The 22,673-nt window shown below is 40.9% G+C and overlaps 1 protein-coding gene across 3 annotated transcripts in view; it reads right to left on the reverse strand.

The window, feature by feature from the left end:
* The window catches only part of klf8 (Kruppel-like factor 8), a 192,335-nt gene that overhangs the window by 17,988 nt on the left and 151,674 nt on the right, over window positions 1-22,673 (reverse strand). Inside the window, exons 3-4 of one of the 3 annotated variants that reach the window (XM_034177916.1) lie at window positions 18,997-19,269; window positions 18,603-18,837 (exon numbers count right to left, since the gene is read on the reverse strand). In XM_034177916.1, the coding sequence (XP_034033807.1) occupies window positions 18,603-18,837; window positions 18,997-19,269 (508 nt within the window). Of the gene's footprint in view, window positions 1-18,602; window positions 18,838-18,996; window positions 19,273-22,673 lie in introns of all 3 variants that reach the window. The other 2 variants (XM_034177915.1, XM_034177917.1) reach the window with 2 other exon arrangements.

The following is a 22,673-nucleotide window of genomic DNA, read 5'->3' on the forward strand; positions in this document are numbered from 1 at the left end:
ATCAAAGTATTAAACAAAATAAACCATAATAATAATAATAAGATAAATGACAGCAATAAAAAGTACACTACAACCAGTGTTGGGCACAATTCCGCTAATCCGCTAACTGCTAATTAGCAAAGCTAACTTTTTTGTTTGTGGATTTACTTTTCAGATAACTTAAAAAAAAAAAAAAAAACATCAGCGGACCAGTTAGCGTCCGCTAAATTTAGTTCCGATAATTTAGTCCGCTAACTTTTTTTTTTTTAAACACAGTAATGGTGAAATATAACACATATCTTTTAATTTTAAAATAATGCACTAATTCTGAAGTTTTGAACATTAACACACAGATGCCAAAATGCATTATGGGTAAACTGAACCTCCGATCACTGATTCCTCCATCCCCTCATTACCCCATCCCCGTAGAGACGGTGCCTGCTCCCAGACTACCAATAACCAGCAAAAATCTATTTAAGCATAAAAATTCAAAAAGAAAAAATAATATAGCACCTTCAACTGCACCACAGACTAAAACAGTTAAATGTGGTCTATTAAACATTAGGTCTCTCTCTTCTAAGTCCCTGTTAGTAAATGATATAATAATTGATCAACATATTGATTTATTCTGCCTTACAGAAACCTAGTTACAGCAGGATGAATATGTTAGTTTAAATGAGTCAACACCCCCGAGTCACACTAACTGCCAGAACTCTCGTAGCACGGGCCGAGGCGGAGGATTAGCAGCAATCTTCCATTCCAGCTTATTAATTAATCAAAAACCCAGACAGAGCTTTAATTCATTTGAAAGCTTGACTCTTAGTCTTGTCCATCCAAATTGGAAGTCCCAAAAAACAGTTTTATTTGTTGTTATCTATCGTCCTCCTGGTCGTTACTGTGAGTTTCTCTGTGAATTTTCAGAACTTTTGTCTGACTTAGTGCTTAGCTCAGATAAGATAATTATAGTGGGCGATTTTAACATCCACACAGATGCTGAGAATGACAGCCTCAACACTGCATTTAATCTATTATTAGACTCAATTGGCTTTGCTCAAAATGTAAATGAGTCCACCCACCACTTTAATCATATCTTAGATCTTGTTCTGACTTATGGTATGGAAATTGAAGACTTAACAGTATTCCCTGAAAACTCCCTTCTGTCTGATCATTTCTTAATAACATTTACATTTACTCTGATGGACTACCCAGCAGTGGGGAATAGGTTTCATTACACTAGAAGTCTTTCAGAAAGCACTGTAACTAGGTTTAAGGATATGTTTCCTTCTTTATGTTCCCTAATGCCATATACCAACACAGTGCAGAGTAGCTACCTAAACTCTGTAAGTGAGATAGAGTATCTCGTCAATAGTTTTACGTCCTCATTGAAGACAACTTTGGATGCTGTAGCTCCTCTGAAAAAGAGAGCTTTAAATCAGAAGTGCCTGACTCCGTGGTATAACTCACAAACTCGGAGCTTAAAGCAGATAACCCGTAAGTTGGAGAGGAAATGGCGTCTCACTAATTTAGAAGATCTTCACTTAGCCTGGAAAAAGAGTCTGTTGCTCTATAAAAAAGCCCTCCGTAAAGCTAGGACATCTTACTACTCATCACTAATTGAAGAAAATAAGAACAACCCCAGGTTTCTTTTCAGCACTGTAGCCAGGCTGACAAAGAGTCAGAGCTCTATTGAGCCGAGTATTCCTTTAACTTTAACTAGTAATGACTTCATGACTTTCTTTGCTAATAAAATTTTAACTATTAGAGAAAAAATTACTCATAACCATCCCAAAGACGTATCGTTATCTTTGGCTGCTTTCAGTGATGCCGGTATTTGGTTAGACTCTTTCTCTCAGATTGTTCTGTCTGAGTTATTTTCATTAGTTACTTCATACAAACCATCAACATGTCTATTAGACCCCATTCCTAGCAGGCTGCTCAAGGAAGCCCTACCATTATTTAATGCTTCGATCTTAAATATGATCAATCTATCTTTATTAGTTGGCTATGTACCACAGGCTTTTAAGGTGGCAGTAATTAAACCATTACTTAAAAAGCCATCACTTGACCCAGCTATCTTAGCTAATTATAGGCCAATCTCCAACCTTCCTTTTCTCTCAAAAATTCTTGAAAGGGTAGTTGTAAAACAGCTAACTGATCATCTGCAGAGGAATGGTCTATTTGAAGAGTTTCAGTCAGGTTTTAGAATTCATCATAGTACAGAAACAGCATTAGTGAAGGTTACAAATGATCTTCTTATGGCATCAGACAGTGGACTCATCTCTGTGCTTGTTCTGTTAGACCTCAGTGCTGCTTTTGATACTGTTGACCATAAAATTTTATTACAGAGATTACAGCATGCCATAGGTATTAAAGGCACTGCGCTGCGGTGGTTTGAATCATATTTATCTAATAGATTACAATTTGTTCATGTAAATGGGGAATCTTCTTCACAGACTAAGGTTAATTATGGAGTTCCACAAGGTTCTGTGCTAGGACCAATTTTATTCACTTTATATATGCTTCCCTTAGGCAGTATTTAGACGCCATTGCTTAAATTTTCATTGTTACGTAGATGATACCCAGCTTTATCTATCCATGAAGCCAGAGGACACACACCAATTAGCTAAACTGCAGGATTGTCTTACAGACATAAGGACATGGATGACCTCTAATTTCCTGCTTTTAGAACTCAGATAAAAGTGAAGTTATTGTACTTGGCCCCACAAATCTTAGAAACATGGTGTCTAACCAGATCCTTACTCTGGATGGCATTACCCTGACCTCTAGTAATACTGTGAGAAATCTTGGAGTCATTTTTGATCAGGATATGTCATTCAAAGCGCATATTAAACAAATATGTAAGACTGCTTTTTTTGCAATTACGCAATATCTCTAAAATTAGAAAGGTCTTGTCTCAGAGTGATGCTGAAAAACTAATTCATGCATTTATTTCCTCTAGGCTGGACTATTGTGATTCATTATTATCAGGTTGTCCTAAAAGTTCCCTGAAAAGCCTTCAGTTAATTCAAAATGCTGCAGCTAGAGTACTGACGGGGACTAGAAGGAGAGAGCATATCTATTGGCCTCTCTTCATTGGCTTCCTGTTAATTCTAGAATAGAATTTAAAATTCTTCTTCTTACTTATAAGGTTTTGAATAATCAGGTCCCTTCTTATCTTAGGGACCTCATAGTACCATATCACCCCAATAGAGCGCTTCGCTCTCAGACTGCAAGTTTACTTGTAGTTCCTAGGGTTTGTAAGAGTAGAATGGGAGGCAGAGCCTTCAGCTTTCAGGCTCCTCTCCTGTGGAACCAGCTCCCAATTCAGATCAGGGAGACAGACACCCTCTCTACTTTTAAGATTAGGCTTAAAACTTTCCTTTTTGCTAAAGCTTATAGTTAGGGCTGGATCAGGTGAGCCTGAACCATCCCTTAGTTATGCTGCTATAGACTTAGACTGCTGGGGGGTTCCCATAATGCACTGAGTGTTTCTTTCTCTTTTTGCTCTGTATGCACCACTCTGCATTTAATCATTAGTGATTGATCTCTGCTCCCCTCCACAGCATGTCTTTTTCCTGGTTCTCTCCCTCAGCCCCAACCAGTCCCAGCAGAAGACTGCCCCTCCCTGAGCCTGGTTCTGCTGCAGGTTTCTTCCTGTTAAAAGGGAGTTTTTCCTTCCCACTGTCGCCAAGTGCTTGCTCACAGGGGGTCGTTTTGACCATTGGGGTTTTTACGTAATTATTGTATGGCCTTGCCTTACAATATAAAGCACCTTGGGGCAACTGTTTGTTGTGATTTGGCGCTATATAAATTAAATTGATTGATTGATTGATTCATTATATGTAAAATGTCATTTTTTCCCAATTTTTAAAAAAGGCATTTGCAAAACTGAAAATTCTGTTTAAGTTGCGATTCAGCAACAACCGTGTGTCATTCACACTGCCATTCAGCAGATGGCAGTGTTCTATGCATTTTGACCCATCTACTGCATGGCTGGACCGCTGTATGTTGTGAAGAGAAATGACTGTTTCTTACAGCAGTTGGCAGGGCGCACAAAAATAGAAGCGCTGGCTCCTTGATTGTGTTGGGTTTGTGATAGTCTTTGATTCTAATCAGAAGCATTGGCGGTGCTTAAACTCAAAAGTGACTTGTTGGTAGCTGAGAATGTACTGACAACAATACTGAAAGTTAGCGGTTAGCAGTAGTTTCCACAATATTTTTTTGTGGTTTATCAGTTTAGTGTTATAAAAAATAACTTTTCAGTTAGCTGATTAGCGGTTATCAAGGTTAACGTTTTGGTTAGCTGTGCCCACCACTGGCTACAACAATGCACGAAAATCCCAAAATTAAAGAGCTGATGATACAGAAACAAATGTGCGACTTATACTCAGAAAAGTATGGTAATTCGGGCTTCTTCATATTAAAATTTAAAAAATGATGCCTGAGGCAGATCTCAAAAGTGAGGGACCATTTAAGCAGGAAAGTATGTAATGGTGAAAGCCACTAAGTCACTCATATGTGTTACCTGTGAAAACTGCAGGCGTTACTAAAAAGGATGAGCCAACGTAAAAGAGGAGCAATTTATTGGGTTAAAGTAAGGCATTCTGGGGGTGAGAAGTTGAGAACAGAGGGGAAGCCAAACGGAGGCATTGCACAAGCACTGAGCATAGCTAATACAACAATTAGGAGAGTTCCGAAACATTAAGGAATAACGGGAGTACTGGGTGACACACAACGAATTGATCAATCAAGGAAAACAACAGTGACAGAAACCATGTTAAGAAAACCGCCCCAAACAACAGTTAGTGACTTCAACAACAACCTGCGAAGAGCAGTGGTGAGAAGGTAACACAACTCACTTCATGAAGACTTTGACATCAGATGTATACAGGCCAAAGCACAAGATACAAACTGCTCAACAGCGGTAAGAAGGAAAGAAACACTGGAATTTGTCAAAGAGTACAGAGATGGGCCAAAATGGATCTGGAACAAAGTTTTATGGACTGATGAGACTCTGGACTAAATTCTACCGACGTGATGGTATGTCCAAAGTGTGGGGGGAGAAAGGATCTGATCACCATCCAAAACACGCAAGGTCGTCTGAAATGTGGAGATCATTTTATTGGGATTGAATGGCAGCTTCTGGAAAAGGCTCACATATCGTTACTGGTGATGTACACAACTCATGATGGCAACAACAGACTGGGCTGAGACATCTACAACAGCATTCTGTCAGCCAGTCTACAGATAAATGTACCCAACACAGACAGATGGAACCTCAAGAAGATGGCCCAAAATAGAGAGCAAAGAGTGAAGGTTCTAGACTGCCTACTGAAAATGAGGTTGAAGCAAGAAAACACTCTACAACAATCACTGATATGTAAAGGCTCCTGTAACAGACTGGAAAAGCAGAACAAACCAACAGTTTAGTATCGTCAGTGAGCCACAGGTTATCGGATACATGGGATATGGAGTAAAATAATATTTTTGTTCCCCTAAACACTGTGCAGTCTGACACTAAAGGATCCATGTCATTTAACTAATTCTATTTTTCTGATAATCAACAGTTAATCTCAAACCAAATTCTTCAATGTAAGTATGTTGGCAGAAAATAGGTAATTAACAAAAACTGATTGAAAAAAAAAAACCCTTAACAACATGTTCAATAAGTTAAAATCAACAAAAGAGTATTCAAGCACCTGCTGACCTACAAACAGAATTAACAATAATAAATGAATATGTTACAAATCTTTAAACATAAACAATCTCTTTATTATATTGTCAGAGCATCCTCTGAACTACACAGCATGTTCATCTTGTACACATTTAGGGTATGGTTTACTAAAGGTTTGGGTCCATCCATCCATCCATTTTCTTCCGCTTCATCCGAGGTCGGGTCGCGGGGGCAGCAGCTCAAGCAAACCGCCCAGACCTCCCAATCCACACTCACCTCCTGCAGCTCCTCCGGGGCAACCCTGAGGCGTTCCCAAGCCAGCTGAGAGATGTAGTCCCTCCAGCATGTCCTGGATCTTCCCCGGGGCCTCCTCCCAATGAGACATGCCCGGAACACCTCTCCAGCGAGGCATCCAGGGGGCATCTGGAAAAGATGCCCAAGCCACCACAGCTGGCTCCTTTCGACGTGGAGGAACAGCGGGTCAACTGCGAGCTCCTCCCGAGTGACCGAGCTCCTCACCCTATCTCTAATGGAGCACCCGGCCACCTTGCGGAGGAAACTTATCTCGGCCACTTGTACTAGCGATCTTGTTCTTTCGGTCATGAGCCAAATCTCATGACCATAGGTGAGGGTCGGAACGTAGATCGATCGGTAAATCGAGAGCTTTGCCCCCCTGCTCAGCTCTCTCTTCACCATGACGGTCTGATACAGTGACCGCATCACTGCAGACACTGCACCAATCCATCTGTTGATCTCACGCTCCATCCATCCCTCACTCTTGTGAGCAAGTCCCTGAGATACTTAAACTGCTCCACTTGAGGCAAGGACACCCCACCAACCTGAAGAGGGCAAAGCACCTTTTTCTGGCCAAGAACCATGGCCTCGGATTTGAAGGTGCTGATTTTCACACTCGGCTGCAAACCACTCTAGTGCACGCTGAAGGTCCTGATTTGACGAAGCCAACAGAACCACATTGTCCACAAACAGCAGAGACGAGATTCTGTGGTTCCCAAACTGGACCCCTCTACACCCTGTCTGCGCCTAGAAATTCCATCCATAAAGGTAATGAACAGAACCGTTGACAAAGGGCAGCCCTGGCGAGGCCAACATGCACTGGAAACAGGCTCGACTTACTACTGGCAATGCAGACCAAGCTCCTGCTGCGGTCGTACAGGGACCGGATAGCCCTTAGCAAAGAACCCCGGACCCCGTACTCCTGGAGCACCCCCCACAGGGCGCCTCGAGGGACACGGTCGAATGCCTTCTCCAGATCCACAAAGCACATGTGGACTGGTTGGGTGAACTCCCATGAACCCTCGAGCACCCGATGGAGGGTGTAGAGCTGGTCCAGTGTGCTGTGACGAGGACAAAAACCACGCCGCTCCTCCTGAATCCGAGGTTCGACTATCGGTCGAATTCTCCTCTCCAGTACTCTGGAATAGACCTTACCAGGGAGGCTGAGGAGTGTGACCCCTCCTGTAGTTGGAACACACCCTCCGGTCCCCCTTCTTAAACAGAGGGACCACCACCCCGGTCTGCCATTCCAGAGGCACTGTCCCTGACTGCCACGCGATGTTGCAGAGACATGTCAACCAAGACAGTCCCACAACATCCAAAGACTTAAAGTACTCCAGACGGATTTCATCCACCCCAGGAGCCTTGCCACTGAGGAGCTTTCTGACCACCTCGGTGACTTCGGCCTGGGTAATGGATGAGTCCGCCTCCGAGTCCCCCATCTCTGCTTCCTCTTCGGAAGATGTGATGATGGGATTGAGATCCCATCGTAAAGGTTTGGGTGTGTTTGTAAAAACTATGAGTACATGAGACTCTGACTCATGACATTCATGTCCATGATGAGTGTATGTAAATGTCTGACCACAACTGTATTAACTACATTCACCCTTTCTTACCAGTTTGAATTTACTGATCTCCTCATACACTGCTCAAATGACAATATTTTTACTGACCTTAAAATAAAATGAATACGACAAGATTCAGTTAAGAATTTGTCCTCATTTTTTTAACTTTTATTTAACCAGGTTAGTCCCATTGAGATTGAGATCACTTTTGCAAGGGAGACCTGAGCAATTATAAAGTTTCCAATTCACCTAACATGCATGTCTTTAAATGTGGGAGGAAACCGGAGCACCCAGAGGAAACCCACACAAACACTGGGAGAACATGCAAACTCCACACACAAAGGCCTCAGGTGGGAATCAATCCCTTGACCTTCTTGCTGTGCGGCAACAGTATAAGTAACCGTGCTGCCTCATGTCCCCACACATCTGAATCATACAACAAGATTCATGGAACTACTTGATCAAACTACTTTTTTTTTTTTTATTGGGGGGGGGGGGGCATTTAGTCAACATAGTGAAAAATCATTTTGTAGTTTGAGCTCCCTGCTTCTTAGTGGCTTTTTAAAAGCAATAATTATAGTTACGCCAAGATATTTTTGGTTCTCCAGTACCTTTAGTACATTATATTTGCAAAGTTAAAATCACACTATTTTCTGACCACTTGAGAAAATTACTAACATGCTTGCTTTTTATATTTTGTTTGACAAACAGAGAGATGCACAGACACCTGACTGATTCAATGGATGGACAGACATAAAGGTATAACGTGTCATAGCTATGGGGTATTTTTTATGTCAAACATTGACACCGTTTTAAGATGCCTATAGCCAATAATACCTTATTATAAAAGGTGTAAAGGTGGGTAAGCATGGGAATGTTAATAAACAAGTATCTTTTGGGTTCTCTGGGTTACCAAAGTTGATCTGGTTTATGGGCTGCATGTTGATTTGGCCCATTTTACAATGGATGTCCTTCCTGGCAAAACACTAGAAGTACATGGAAGATGGGGCAGTTGTGGCCTTGAACCGGATGTGTCAGTCCAAACGGACACATCCAGAAGTGCACACCCATTAACATAAACATAAATCTGTCTTTTTGCTAAAAGGAGCAATTGCATGTATACATAAAGCAGGTAAAATAAGTATTGAACATGACACCTTTTTTCTCAGTAAATATATTTCTAAAGGTGCTTTGTTTCGTAAGATGTTGGTAATAACCAAAGTAATCCATACATGCAAAGAAATCAAACCATAGATGTCCATAAATTAAGTTATGTGTAATCATGTGAAAAGACAGGAAAAAAGTATTTAACACCTGACGAAAGAGAGGTGCAAAAAGGCACGGAAAGCCAAGACACCAGCTGAAACCTATCAGTAATTAGAAAACAGTCCTGCCCCTTTCCAGTGCAAATTAATATCAGTAAGTTTAGTCCCAACTGATGGCCTATAAAAACATGCCTCATTACCAAGGTGTCACACAAGAAATCTCATGATGGGGAAAAGCAAAGAGCTCTCTCAAGATCTAAACAACCTTATTGTTGCAAAACATACTGATGACATTGGTTACAGAAGGATTTTTAAACTTCTGAATGTTCCATTGAGCACAGATTTCTGACAAAGGACTGAAAAGAATTATCAGAAGAGTTGTCCAAGAGCCAAGGACCACTTCAGAAAGACCTGGGATTAACAGATACAATTGTTTCAAAGAAAACAATAAGTAATAGATTCAACCACAACACCCTGTATGCATGCTCACCATACAAGACTCCATTGCTGAAGAAAAACATTGTTGAAGCTTGTTTAAAGTTTGCTGTAGAACATTTAGACAAGCCTGTGAAATACTGGGTCTGGTCAGATGAGACCAAACCTGAATAATTTGGATGTCAAAATACGCAGTGAAGTTTAGAGGTCATGGTGTGGGGCTGTTTTTTTCAGCATCTGGCACTGGCAAATTTCATATAATTGAAGAAAGGATGACTGGAAAAATGTACTGAGACAGTCTTGATAAAACTCTACCAGGATGATTAAAAATAAAACAAGGGTGGACATTTCAGCAAGACAATGATGGCAAACACACAGCCAAGGAAATTTTCAGTTGGTTTCAGAGAATGAAAATAAAGCTGCTAGAATGGTCCAGCCAATCACCTGACTTCAATCCAATGGAAAAATCTGTGGAAAGAACTAAAGATCAGAGTTCACAATAGAGGTCCACGGAACCTTGAAGACTATTTGTGTGGTAGAATGGGGCAAAAATCACACCTGAGCAATGCATGTGACTAGTTTCAACATACAGGAGTTGTCTTAAAGCCGTCATCGCCAAGAATGGCTTTCATATGAAGTATTAAATAAATTTCAGAAAGCGTGCTCAATACTTTTTCACTATGTCATTTTGTTTTATTACACATAATTTCTGTACTTGTTTGTTTTGGTTTCTTTGCATCTATGAATTACTTGGGTTGTTACTGACTAATGGTGGAAATTTCATGTCAGTAGCACCTTTAGAAATGTATTTACTGAGAAAAATGTTGATGTGTTAAATACTGTATATACTGTATTTATAATAGTAAGTATGAAACTTGTACATGTCTGGACATAAACTGAAAATGTCATGTCTTGCTGTGTACCTTACCAAATTGATCAGCCTTACCAAAGCAGTGCACCCACCGGTCAAAAATATAACTGCTAGCAGAGTGTGAATGTGAGTGATTAGACGTGAAGCCCTGATGAATGAAAGCTGCCTTCCTCCGTCTCGCCGTTGGAATGTGTCAGTCACACCGTCCACCCGGGAAGGGCGGGGCAGCTGGACGGGTGACACAAGGAATTTGGGTTGTGTTTATGTCTGAGTGCACTGGTACGTGTGAGAGTGAAGGGGGTGAGCCGATAAGAGAGGTGTTCTTTGTCTCTGGAGACAATTAAAGCACCCCCACTCCTCCATGGACGTAGCCTCCTTCATTCAAAGGCAAAACGACCCATCTCCTTTCCTCTGGACCTCTGCTCCTCACTGAGCCTCCCCAAACTCTCACTCCTGCAGCCCCAGCCCAGTACTGCTCCCATCCTCCCCCTGCATCTACCTATATACCCCCCCCCCCCACCCCCCACACATTGCCCGCTGTCCTCCCACAAAACTCTGCAGCACAAAAACAGCAACATTGGCTCCCTCCTGCTCCTTCCAGGTACAACAACATAACTATCAATGTTCCCATCACCTACACTCGCTTCCTCACTCCACTTATCTTCTGGTTCACTTGTTCAATCGTTTGCCTGCCTCTACTACAAAGTGCACCAAAAAAACTGAGCTATTATTCATTTTCAACTAAAAGCACTCAGATAATACTCAGATATACATATTCTATTTCTACCTAATTTTCTTATTTTATTGTATTATTCCAAGTATTATTATTATTGCTTATCCTTACACAATTTGTTTTATGCACATCTTCCTCTACTCGCACCCATCTTGTGTGTCTTTTTAAGAGCTGGCGTAAAGTGTGAATTTCTCCACTGTGAGATCAATAAAGTCTTATCTTATCTTAGTAATGAGCATCAGACTCATCGCCAATCAACTTATTGTGTTTCATTACATATTATTACCTCAGTTTTCACATGTGTTTGAACTCTGAGTCCACGAGGGCTACTCAAAAACTCACAGGCTGATTTTGAAACTCACTGAAGGGTTGGAGTGGGGGTCAGCAAAGACCCCCACTCATTTAGGTGCGGAACCAGGAATTTTATTTTATTATTTTAACATTCATCATCAATGCCGGACAGAGCATACCACTGTAATGGATCTAGGCAAAGACCCCAACGCAGAGAACCACAACAAAAGGCAATTTGAACAGGTTTTACTGTCCACAGTAGGAGTAAACACAGCTAGGAGTTGTAGGCAAATGGGTATTCAAAATACAGCCCAGGTTCAGAACAGAGGTGAACAACCCTAATGGAGAAAGTTATCCAAAACATGGCATTCAGCTACGGGAGTTCTGTACAGTGACGGTCTTTTAAGGGGTTAGAATAGTAAATAAATGGTAAATGGACTGCATTTATATAGCGCTTTTCCATCTGCATCAGACACTCAAAGCGCTTTACAAATAATGCCTCACATTCACCCCAATGTGAGGGTGCTGCCATACAAGGTGCTCACTAGGCCTAGGTCAGCAGACTTATCCAAAGCAGCAGACTTATCCAAAGCACAGATCAGCAGCCAGACATCATCCTCATACCATAAAGTCCAAGATGCCACACGAAAGACAGGAGCCCAGAATGGCGGCAAGGGTTTGTAATGTGGAATCAAAAACTAACTAAAGCCTAAGTAAATTGGGACAGTAGAAAGCAGGGTGGAATCTAATACAATCTGGCGACTGGAAGATTTTCAAACCACGGCTATAAAGGAAGCCGGTCAATTAATCCCAGAACTTCAAGGGGGCATATAAACACAGAAGGGAAAAAATACAGACACCCAGAGTGAACACTGGGAAAACAATGCATTAACAGCATAAAAATAAATATTACAGGAAAATTCCAAATAACAGAGACAATTACCAGCAACAGGAAAATACTAAACAACATGGAGGAAGATTACCAGAATTACCACAAGAGGAAAATACTAAATTACACATGGGGAAAAATTATCAGAAATTACCATAATATTAGACCAAAACAACTACAGCTAAAACGAGGACGATGCCACATCCTGGCATTATTACCAATTTCTAAATAAAATAAAATATGGACCTCAATTTAAATGTAGTTTGGAGCAGATCTGAATGACTGCTGATCCCCCTGCAATGAAATCTGGTATCTGGGATGTGATGTGTTAAAGAACAGGGGATCATGGTTAAGCCTGATTTATGATTCTCCATTTTCAAAGCTCCATAGCACCGTACCCTCTCCCTAGCCTGACGTGGACCTTCCAAAAATTTAAACTACACGTCAAAATGATGGAGACCACAAGGACCTATGACTGGTCACTTTTGCAGTTTCACACCTTCCTCTCCCTTCAGATTTAATAGTTTTTGCAGTGCACATGCCAATTACATTTCGATCATGGATGAAATAGAGGAAACGTTTAGCAGAAACATCCCCAAATATGACCAACTTTAAAACAGAGTCAAAAAACTACAAAGTTGCTCAAATGACCTGTGATTCATGGAGAGAAATTGCAATTAACATTGGTTTGGAGGTTGATGATTGTATAAAGAAGTGGCGGTCATTGAGAGACAAATTAGTCCAGAAAAGCAAAGAATCAACAACAAAAAAAGACCAGGAACAGGGGCGGTGCAGGTGGAAAGAAAGTCTCTGCCTTGTAGTTAACGTTGCACCCCCAACTATTCTGAAGACATTGGGGAAATTTTGACTTGGAAACATTTTGAAGTTCTTGTAAAGTGGGTGACTGAAATTCTTTTTCTTCCATCTGTTTAGTCTTGCTCCCCCTTTTTTGTTCATTTTAACCAGCACAGAGCAGCCATGCAGATAATTATGATCATGTTGTGTTCACTGTACTGTAAAAAGTGTAGGAATCTATAAAGACAGAATTTACACTGCTGACATCCCTGATGAGTTATTAAAGACTGCCTTCACTGATTTTTCCATCTGGGCTCTGTACGTGTATCTGGAGGACAACCTGTGATTAAAAAAAAACAAACAAACAAACAAACAAACCACAGCTCAGTTGGCAAAGCGCTTGGTCCACTAACCAAACCACCAGTTGTGCCTGAATGTCAAAGTGGAATAATGCTGGACACTGGACCCATAAACTGGGTAGCATTGGCACAACGAATTGCGCGGCAGTGTGGGGTTTAAATTTGTGTAAGTGTCAAGGCACCTTAAGATTCTGTTTTTTAACAACTTCCTGAACTCAGCCATTGTACATCCTTCAGGTATCTCAGCAGTGACATACATGTTTCTGGGTTCCTGGGCTTTGACACAGAGGCGCCTGGGAAGAGCTGATGGAGTCATGAGGTTGCTGGACAGAAGTGTTTGGCGATGCCGATATTTTTACAGGTGAATGAAAGTCCAAGTCTTTAGGGTTGTGGTGTTGCCCGTCTTGCTGTATGGTTGTGAGACTTGCATGCTATGCAGTGACCTAAGGTGACGACTGGATGTCTTTGGTACTAGGTGTCTTACAAGGATTCTTGGGCACTGCTGGAAGGACTTTGTATCAAACAAAAAAAGTGTAGTTCGTGGCAGTAGAACAGGGCCTTTAGCTCCTGCGGTTGAGTCTATTTGATGAAGTTTTCAATTCATTGATAGAGATTTATTAAAATAGATGTTGGGAAATTAAATCAATCACCAACAACATTAGAAGATCACTAAAGCACTCAGCATTTTCAAGAAGGAGAGTGTGCCAGAGACTCCTGTCAACGTTTACAACAGCCATTGAACTAGTTTTCATTCTGGGCTATCGTGGTTCAGGCCGACTCTACTGGGGAACTTTCCTACAGTTTTTCAGAGGGGCGGAGGCTTGACTTAGTGGCCTGCCTGAGCAAATGTCGGCCTTCCCATGCTGTTTGCTCAGGGATAAATTACACCTCCTTGTGCCTCACAGTTCACTACCACTAAACGTGAACTGTCCAGCTCGTTGTTCAAGGTGGACAGTGTGATGACTAAAGACAGGAGGTTAAAATTCAGAGTATAGTTCAAAGAAAGACATCCTCACATCAGTGTTTTTCCACAGTTTCATCGTACACCACCAAATTATACCCTGTGCCCAAAAAGGTCAGGACTTTTGAGGAACAGAATATGTTATGTTGTGACAAAGTTCACTCTCAAGGAAAGGTTAAAGAATAACAGGTGTTTAGTTACTCAGTAACTGTGTTGCTTAGCCTACACAAAGCTAACACACAAACAGCCTAATTTAGTAAGATCCCATATAACGAGTGCTAATTTGTGTGGGCTTTCCAAACGTTTACATATTTTTTTTACATGTTACATATTGAGAATGCTTTGTAGGTCATTTACTAAGGATAATTGTGCACATGACTGTTGGTGGCAACATCATATTAAAAGCAGTGTGTAAATAAGGATTTTCAATGTGTTAGCAGCAGTAAAGGCAAAAAATTAAATTCAAATAAACCACTTGCAGCTATGTGGCTTAAGCTCAGTTACGCAAGGATTTTACCACATAACTGAGCATGTTCACATCCTGGTAATTAAAAAAAAAAGCTCAATGCAACTATCTGTGTGTGCAAACTAAAAAAACAATAAAACACTTTTTAAAATGGTGTTATTATATTGTTTGTCCAGCAGAGGGCAATCATGGCTGAGACCCCCATCACCCCTTAGTCACATTGGCTACAGGAGACAGAGGCAAAGCGACCAGCTGCCATTCATTTTCAATGAGAGTGTGCATTTTACTGTGATGAGAGATGAGTGTTCACTATGCTGCCATCTAGGTGGGGCAAAAATGGAACTCTATTTTATGCAAAAATTCAACTATTTTATGCAAATACAGAACAATGCAACACGGCATCTGCCAACCTAGTGAAGGCAGAGTGACTGCAGCATGATGTACTTTGGTTGGTTGTTGGTTACATTTCTATTTATCTGTAATAAAGTTCATGTTTAAAATGTAAAACATCAAACCTCAGTTACATTTCTTTGTCATAAGGGTTTGATAACAAAATGTTTATAATCATTGCTAACTTGTGTATACATTACCAAATATACCGGTATCGTAATTTTTTTTCTCCCCAATATGGGTATCATATTGGCACTCAAAAATTGATATGGGTCAGGTTCTAGTACAAACTTCACCTATTGGCATGTTCAACACCCACAATTTCGTGCACTCATGTGGACACACTCCATCCCACAAATTCATGAAGGTAAATGTGTTTCATGAATAATGCACGCCATTTTGCACATTAGAAATACGTACTAAACCTTAGTGTGTGCCGTTAGTAAATGAGCATGCCCTGTTTTGCGGGAGCTATGGTGTTTGTCCATGCATTTACGCATGCAAAACTTTAGTAAATCAGGCCACAAGATGTGTTACTATGCTTAAGGATTTATCTGTTTTTCAAAATGTTGGCAGATTTATGACAAGATAATTCTTGTACGAGAAATTTTGCCCTCAACAGTATTCCCTTCATTCATAACTGTCTTCATCTTTTGGGGAACATCAATCATCGAGAACATTTGGAAACTTTCCAGAGTGTGAAGGATAGACAAGGCAGAAAGATGGGAAGTCAAATATAGCACAAACCACAAACACAGATCATGTCCTTGTGTAGAGAGACACATTACTCCTCAGAGACCAAAGGCACACCATAATTTCACTACAGCCTTCACTATTACTTTAGTGCAGGGGTGGGCAATTAATTTTTACAAGGGGCCACATAGGGAACCTGAATTATGTCCGAGGGCCACGCCATCGATAACTCGGCTGTCTCCCATTACAAATTTTACAAAAAATTACCTATTTATAGGTAATTTTTATTATTGTAATAATATGTAAATATTTAAATATACCTAAATAAACCTCTCTAATGATTTGCAACACACAAGCTTGACATTTTTAATATATGTAATAATAATCACAGACCTCATGAGGGCCAGACAGAGACATGCAAAGGGCCGCATGTGGCCCCCGGGCCGCAGTTTGCCCAGGTCTGCTTTAGTGGCTTTTCAACCCATTCAGACAGCAACTCTCTGAGCAGAATCTGACACAGTGTGAAGTACAAACATGGTCCATTTAAAAAAGCTTTTGGAGGCAAAATGGTGTAAAGTGTGTAAACATTTTCCAAAGCTACAAACAAAAAATGCATTCAACAGAAAACACTCCTGCGTAAAAAAACAAAAAAACAAACAAACTAGAAGCTGTGAAAAGGGAGTGTGGTTTAGACAGCGCTAACTAGCTGAAGCTATGCTGATTAGATAGCAAGGATCATATGTAAAAACAAAAGGGCTCATGGTAGCAATGTGTATCTTCAGTCTTGTACTTTAATATGCTATAATATCAACAAATTGTTAAAGTAAGTGAATGTGCAACTCTAGGCACGGTTTTTGTATGAAGACTCCAGAGTTAACGTATACTTGCTAGTTAGCCTAAGATTTGATACAGTAGTGATGTTCCATTTATAAACAGATTTTAAACACTGACTTTTGAAGTTAACATGAGGTCTGGAAGATCAGTTTTCTGTATGAGTTGGTCTTTTGCCTCCCGATTTATTAAAACTTCCACCGTTATAGTCAAACAGCACAAGTTGGGGCTATTAGCTAACTCACTAGCTGCCTACCAGCTGCGTTATGAAGACACTTCATACTGTGTCACAGTGTGGCCTGCACATGTTTATGGACAACAATAATTCAGACTTCAGCAGAACTCATTTTTGTTTTGTTTTGCTTTTAACTAATGTCATTCAGTAAAGTTAAGCAAAGGCTATACGCCCAACCATTGGGCAGATAAGTCATACATTGAACATTACACGTCCAACCGTTGGGCAGATAAATATAATGTCTTACCTTATTCGCCCAACCGTTGGGCAGATAAGTCATACATTGAACACTACACGCCCAACCGTTGGGCAGATAAATATAATGTCTTACCTTATTCGCCCAACCGTTGGGCAGATAAGTCATACATTGAACACTACACGCCCAACCGTTGGGCAGATAAATATAATGTCTTATCTTATTCGCCAACCGTTGGGCAGATAAGTCATACATTGAACACTACACGCCCAACCGTTGGGCAGATAAATATAATGTCTTACCTTATTCGCCAACCGTTGGGCAGATAAATATAATGTCTTATCTTATTCGCCCAACCGTGATCGTGTATTTGAAATGTTTTGTGCATCTAAACTACGTTTTTACACGTTTTAAGGCTCTATTGTGGCGTATGTTTGACACATTTAACAGCGCCGCCTTTAATTACTGCGAAAACACCACAATGGATCAAAAGAGACAAACTTCATAAGCATTTTGAAAGGAAGTCTGTTAAGGACGACGAAACAGTTTTTGAACAAAATGCTGCTTGTTGGCTGTAAGATGGTGTTAGTTTGACACAGTTCCCTGGGTGCGATGAGCCAAACAGAACCGCTTTAGATCACAGCCCCTCCACAGGGTGTGAATCCTCCTGCAAAAAAATATCCGCCTTTTTACCCTCCCACGTTGAAACCGGAAGTGAGTTTAGAAGCACGCGCATTGGTCGGTTGTGGGTGGCCGTATATGCTCGCGTATTTACTTTATTGAACCAACGGTTGGGCGTATAGCCACTCCGGTAAAGTTATTATGAAAAGATAGTTTAATTTTCTCATTGTTAGCTAGCACACAAGAATAACACCACAAGGCAACAAGACAAAAAAATATTATTATTAATCACCCGATTAGTGAATTAATCAATGTGGTAATCATTAATTTTATCAATTATCAAAAACAATCCTTTGTTGTAGCCCTACAGGAAACAGAAAAGATTGAGTACAGTGAAGAGACACCAAAATTAGTCAATTGTTATTCATATGGTGGGCTTTAAAGAAACAATAAAAAGAAACAACAAATAAAGAAACAATGAATGATTAGTTCAAAAAGGTCTGAAATTTCAACTACAGTGGGCCAGAAGAGTATATCAACCCTGTAGTCGTAGGTAGCTACTTAGTTAGCTGTGGCCAGTTCATTTACTGCTGATGTAATGCACAGTAAATATTCCCAACAGAAGTATACATTAATAACTGCAATAAGCAATTATAGATGGCGGAGACTTTAATTATTTTCAAGCTCTACTGTAGATACCCAACTGTCATCCAAGCATTTACTTTCTAGCAGTTTGTGAAAAAAGGAATTTCTGTCACACAAACCAATCATCAATAATCAGTAAGGACCCTGAGGCTTAACTGTCAAAAATGGTTACTTGTAATTAAGATGGTAAAAAGTAAACTTATCTATTATGGAGTTTTCAAATGTCAAGGTACAGTCATCGTTTTTTTAAATCCATTTAAATTTTTATTTCCTTAGCACCATGGTGCTGACATGGCTAAAAGGTAGCACTAATACTGCAGCAGTTATTGTCATAATAGCAATAAAGTAGACAAACATCAGAAGCAGCACTTTCCAGTGTTTATGTCCTGGAAATCCATACATTATGCCACTCACCAGATCCCTCTGAGCGTCCATCGCTGCCGATAAGAGGCACGGTAATGGCTGCTGTAGCAACGCCGTCAGTGGGCATAGTGGTGTAGACAACGGGCAGCGACTGCACCACCACAGGGATGGTCTGTAACTGGCCCACCTTACTGGGCATGCTGACTGAAGGGATGGTGTGGATGACGTGGAGGATCTGCTGGCCTCCAGCACCCTGTGTGGCCAAGATGGAGCCTGGAGACAGAACCTGAGGAGGAGGGAATATGAGAATTCATTACAACATCTAATGACCATTTTATTATACCTGGCATAGTTATATTGATTCTCACAGTTAAAGTGTTACTACTGTGTACCCTGGTCTATAAGCCACTGTTAATGGTGGCAGTAGGTGTTTGTGTGTGTATGCCATAGTTACCATGGAGCCTATTGATTGTACAGTGGTGGGGACGGGTGTGGCTGACAGACTGGGTGGGACCACAATACCACTGGGAGCAGGGTTGACTGTAGCGCTCATCGCAGAGGCTGAGACTGGAGAGGGACGGGGTTTATTGAGTGACAGGTCCACAGGCTCCGTCTGATCGTCAGCAGGGCACGGCTCCGGTGAAGACGGCTCCACCTTACAAGTTATTAACTCCATCTTCAAGTCTGTCTGCTGTGAGCAACTGTGTCCTACATCTGCCTGCTAGAGAGGAGACAGGGCAGTGGGGGGGAAAAAGGTAGCAGTTTAGGAAGTTGCTGGATTAAACAAGTTTCTCTACATTTACTGAACAGTAATTGTAGAACAGTAATTGTGCAAAGGGGAGGGGGGATTGTTTGTTATATTTTTGTTTATTGTGCCATATTTCTATTCATTTTTATGCCGGGTGTTTATATTGGCTGTGGTTTTTATTGTTTTTAATCGTGCGTTGTATGCAGTATATGGGTCCAAAATGAATTTCCCTTTTTGGGATAATAAAGTATATTGTGAACCTTGCTCAGCTGTAGCACCCTTAGTGCACGGTCCTATGTTGACAATCTGCAGTGCATAAAGCAGTTGGATTTATCTGCATGATTGGTCGTGAAGGTGTTTTGGACACAACATGAAATAAACCAATCAGTCTTGTTTAGCATGCTCTTTAAGCGCCACAGTGCACCCGCAACTATTTACAAAGTGAATTCAAGTGAGTTTTCTGGATCATTAACGGATTTGCACCTGACATTACAGCACACCAGTGGAGATCAGCCACCAAAAAAATCTCCCTGATGTCAAACAGTAAGATGAAGTTTTGTATTTTCTGTGTATATTTTGTTTTTGCAGGCATCTGAATGCTGAGTCATTTAAATACAAGAAAAAAAAAACAGCTGCTTTCTGCTGCCACACAAAAGCAATGCTCCAACACAGCGCCTGACCACACCTTAGCTTTCGACCAACACATCCATTTGTGCACAAATGTGCGCTGTTCTACTGGTTGTGAAAATTACAACTGTGCCAGTTGTACAGTGTGAGTTACAGTGCCCTCCAAAAATATTGGGCCCCTTGGAATTGCACACATTATAATTTGTTTATGCCATTTCAAAGGCATGATATGTGATGAAGGGGACTAGAGGAGGATTTTCTTAAAAAGAAAAACATGAAAGTTCAGCTACAATTTGCAAGAAAGTACATCTGAGATGCAAAGCCCTTCTCTGCCCCACTTCATCGTGAAGCTGTATAACTGGTGATACAAAATGCATGATGCACAATTTCTCCAATCACAGCCAGAGAAGCCTGTAACTTCTTCTGGGTTGTCTGGGTGTCTTGGTGGCTTTCCTCACTCTTCTCCTTCTTGCACAGTCACTCAGTTTTTGAGAACTGTCTGCTCCACACAGATTTACCATAGAGTGTCATACTGTTTGTATTTCTTCATATCTGATGTAAATAAAATCCAAAACATATTCAGTAACTTTGAAATGTTCATGTATCCATCCCCTGATTTGTCTGAAGGAAACTGGCAATAAAATTGATTATTTATAGGTATTATACCAAAGAGGCCCATTACTTATGCAACCCATCATCTTGGCTTTTATATTTTTTTTAATTCATTTGCATCAAGTTGTACATATTTGCTTTGAGTTTGAGGAACATAATTTTAGACTTTTATATTAAGAAGCCCGATTTACTTTTTGTATTTGAAATGCCGTAAACAAATTAAAATGCATGAAATACCAAGCGGCCCAATACTTATTGAGGGCACTGTATATTTGCACCACGCCATGTGCTGCTTTGCAGCGGGTGGATGATCGGACCCTTAATGACGGTATCAACTGTTGTCTGCAGTACCAGGTGACATCAAGGGGAATCGACAGATTACAAATGTGGCTGAGTCACATCTCCACCAGCTTTGAGACAGTTGTTACCCCTCTGATTAGGAGCAATGCAAATGAGCCTGGATATATTCTCCTCTATATCAGATGTGCTGGATAGAACAGCATGTTGTGCATCACTGATCATGTGATGGTGCTCAATGTCAGAGTTCAGGAGTGCAAAAAATCTGTTTTTGAACAATATGACAGTCAGTGTTATGAAAAGCAATGAAATAAGGCCCCAATAAGGTGCTGTATCAGATTAATTTTTCCTTTTGCACATGTTAAAAGGCCCTTTGTCTCAATTTTTTGTGTGTGTGTGATTGGGGTTAAACCCACACATGACAAATGTGGTCTGATAGACAACATAAAGGATTTTTAATAATCATCTAAAACCACTATCAGGGTCAGGATGTCCTTTTAGAATCAAAAACCCGAGAACATCTAAATTCTGGGTTTTATTTGATGTGGACGTGGATGCAGCTGGTGCTAAAAGCTTCGGGCCACAATGCTGTGTTTCTGTAGGTATACATCATAAAAACACAAATGAAACTTGAAATTCAAGACGGGTGTGACTCTGTTACTCAGAAACAGAAGAAGAAACTCCAGAACTTTTTCAGGTTCTTTGTCAGACCTTTATTAAAATAGCCTGAGATTTGTTTTGAATTAGTCTCTTTCAACTCATTGTCACACTCTCATAAACAGGAAAAGAAACACAGACGATGTTATTTTTTGTGGACTCAGAATACTCACACCCATACCCTCCCCATCCTCATCGAGAATTCTATATGTGATTTTTGAAGAGTTATCAGCAGACTTGCAGCCATCAAAACCACAAAAATATTTTTCTATGTGAAGGACATTTTTCTTCTTCACCGTCTTGGTTGTTTGTTTTTTTTTTGTTTTTTTTATAAATCTGACATTGTGGAATCCCAGCATCTTGGACTGATGTATTCATGTCACTTGCATCAGACTGGCTGATGCTCCGCCCTGCATGGCCTGCTGGGAGGAACGGTGCGCCCAGCTCGCTCCCAGAACCACCCGGGGCTCAGCTGCAGCATCGCCAGAAAACACAGCGAACAATGGCAGCAGTGTAGGACCCTGGGGGAGGAGGTGAAGAGAGAGAATGGGTGAGAGAGAGAGAGAGAGAGAGAGACTGGCACCAACAGAAAAACAAAAAGACGCCAAGAGAGAAAAGAGAAGAGTGGAAGTGAAACAAGAGGAGTGATCGGGGAATCTGAGCCACCAGTCCAGGTGCTGGCCTCAGTCCAGTTCAGCTGAGCACAGCTCGGCTCTGGGTGAGGCCAAGAGGGCGGAGCAGAGCCTCCGCCCTCTTATTGGGTCACATGCAGCTGGAGGCCGAAGTTCCAAATATAAACTGCTTTCACACATGCAGCCGAGTACTTTTATGGAAGATAATCACCCCTGCAACGGCAGAGAAGTGACGTTCATGCTCGAGTTGTTACGTAGAATTTCCGTACCGCTGTGCTCACACGTTACAGACACTGTGAAATCATGTTCATGTGTGCCTGTCTCTGTGCATCTGCTGTACCATGCAGAAAAAGAGAAAAAATGAAATTAAAATGTCAGCGGGATCGGACACCTTCACGTTTGTCAAAGAGATGGATTCCGCCTCAGAGTGGAATTAAATTTACTGTAGGAAAGCACACATTTATTAAGATGACACATTTATTAAAAAGTCAGCAGGATGGCATACTTGTGTTCCCCATTTTTAAGATGCAATGTGTGAGAGAGAGAATG

Source organism: Thalassophryne amazonica, chromosome 9, assembly GCF_902500255.1.
Source record: "Thalassophryne amazonica chromosome 9, fThaAma1.1, whole genome shotgun sequence".
Classification (NCBI taxonomy): domain Eukaryota; kingdom Metazoa; phylum Chordata; class Actinopteri; order Batrachoidiformes; family Batrachoididae; genus Thalassophryne; species Thalassophryne amazonica.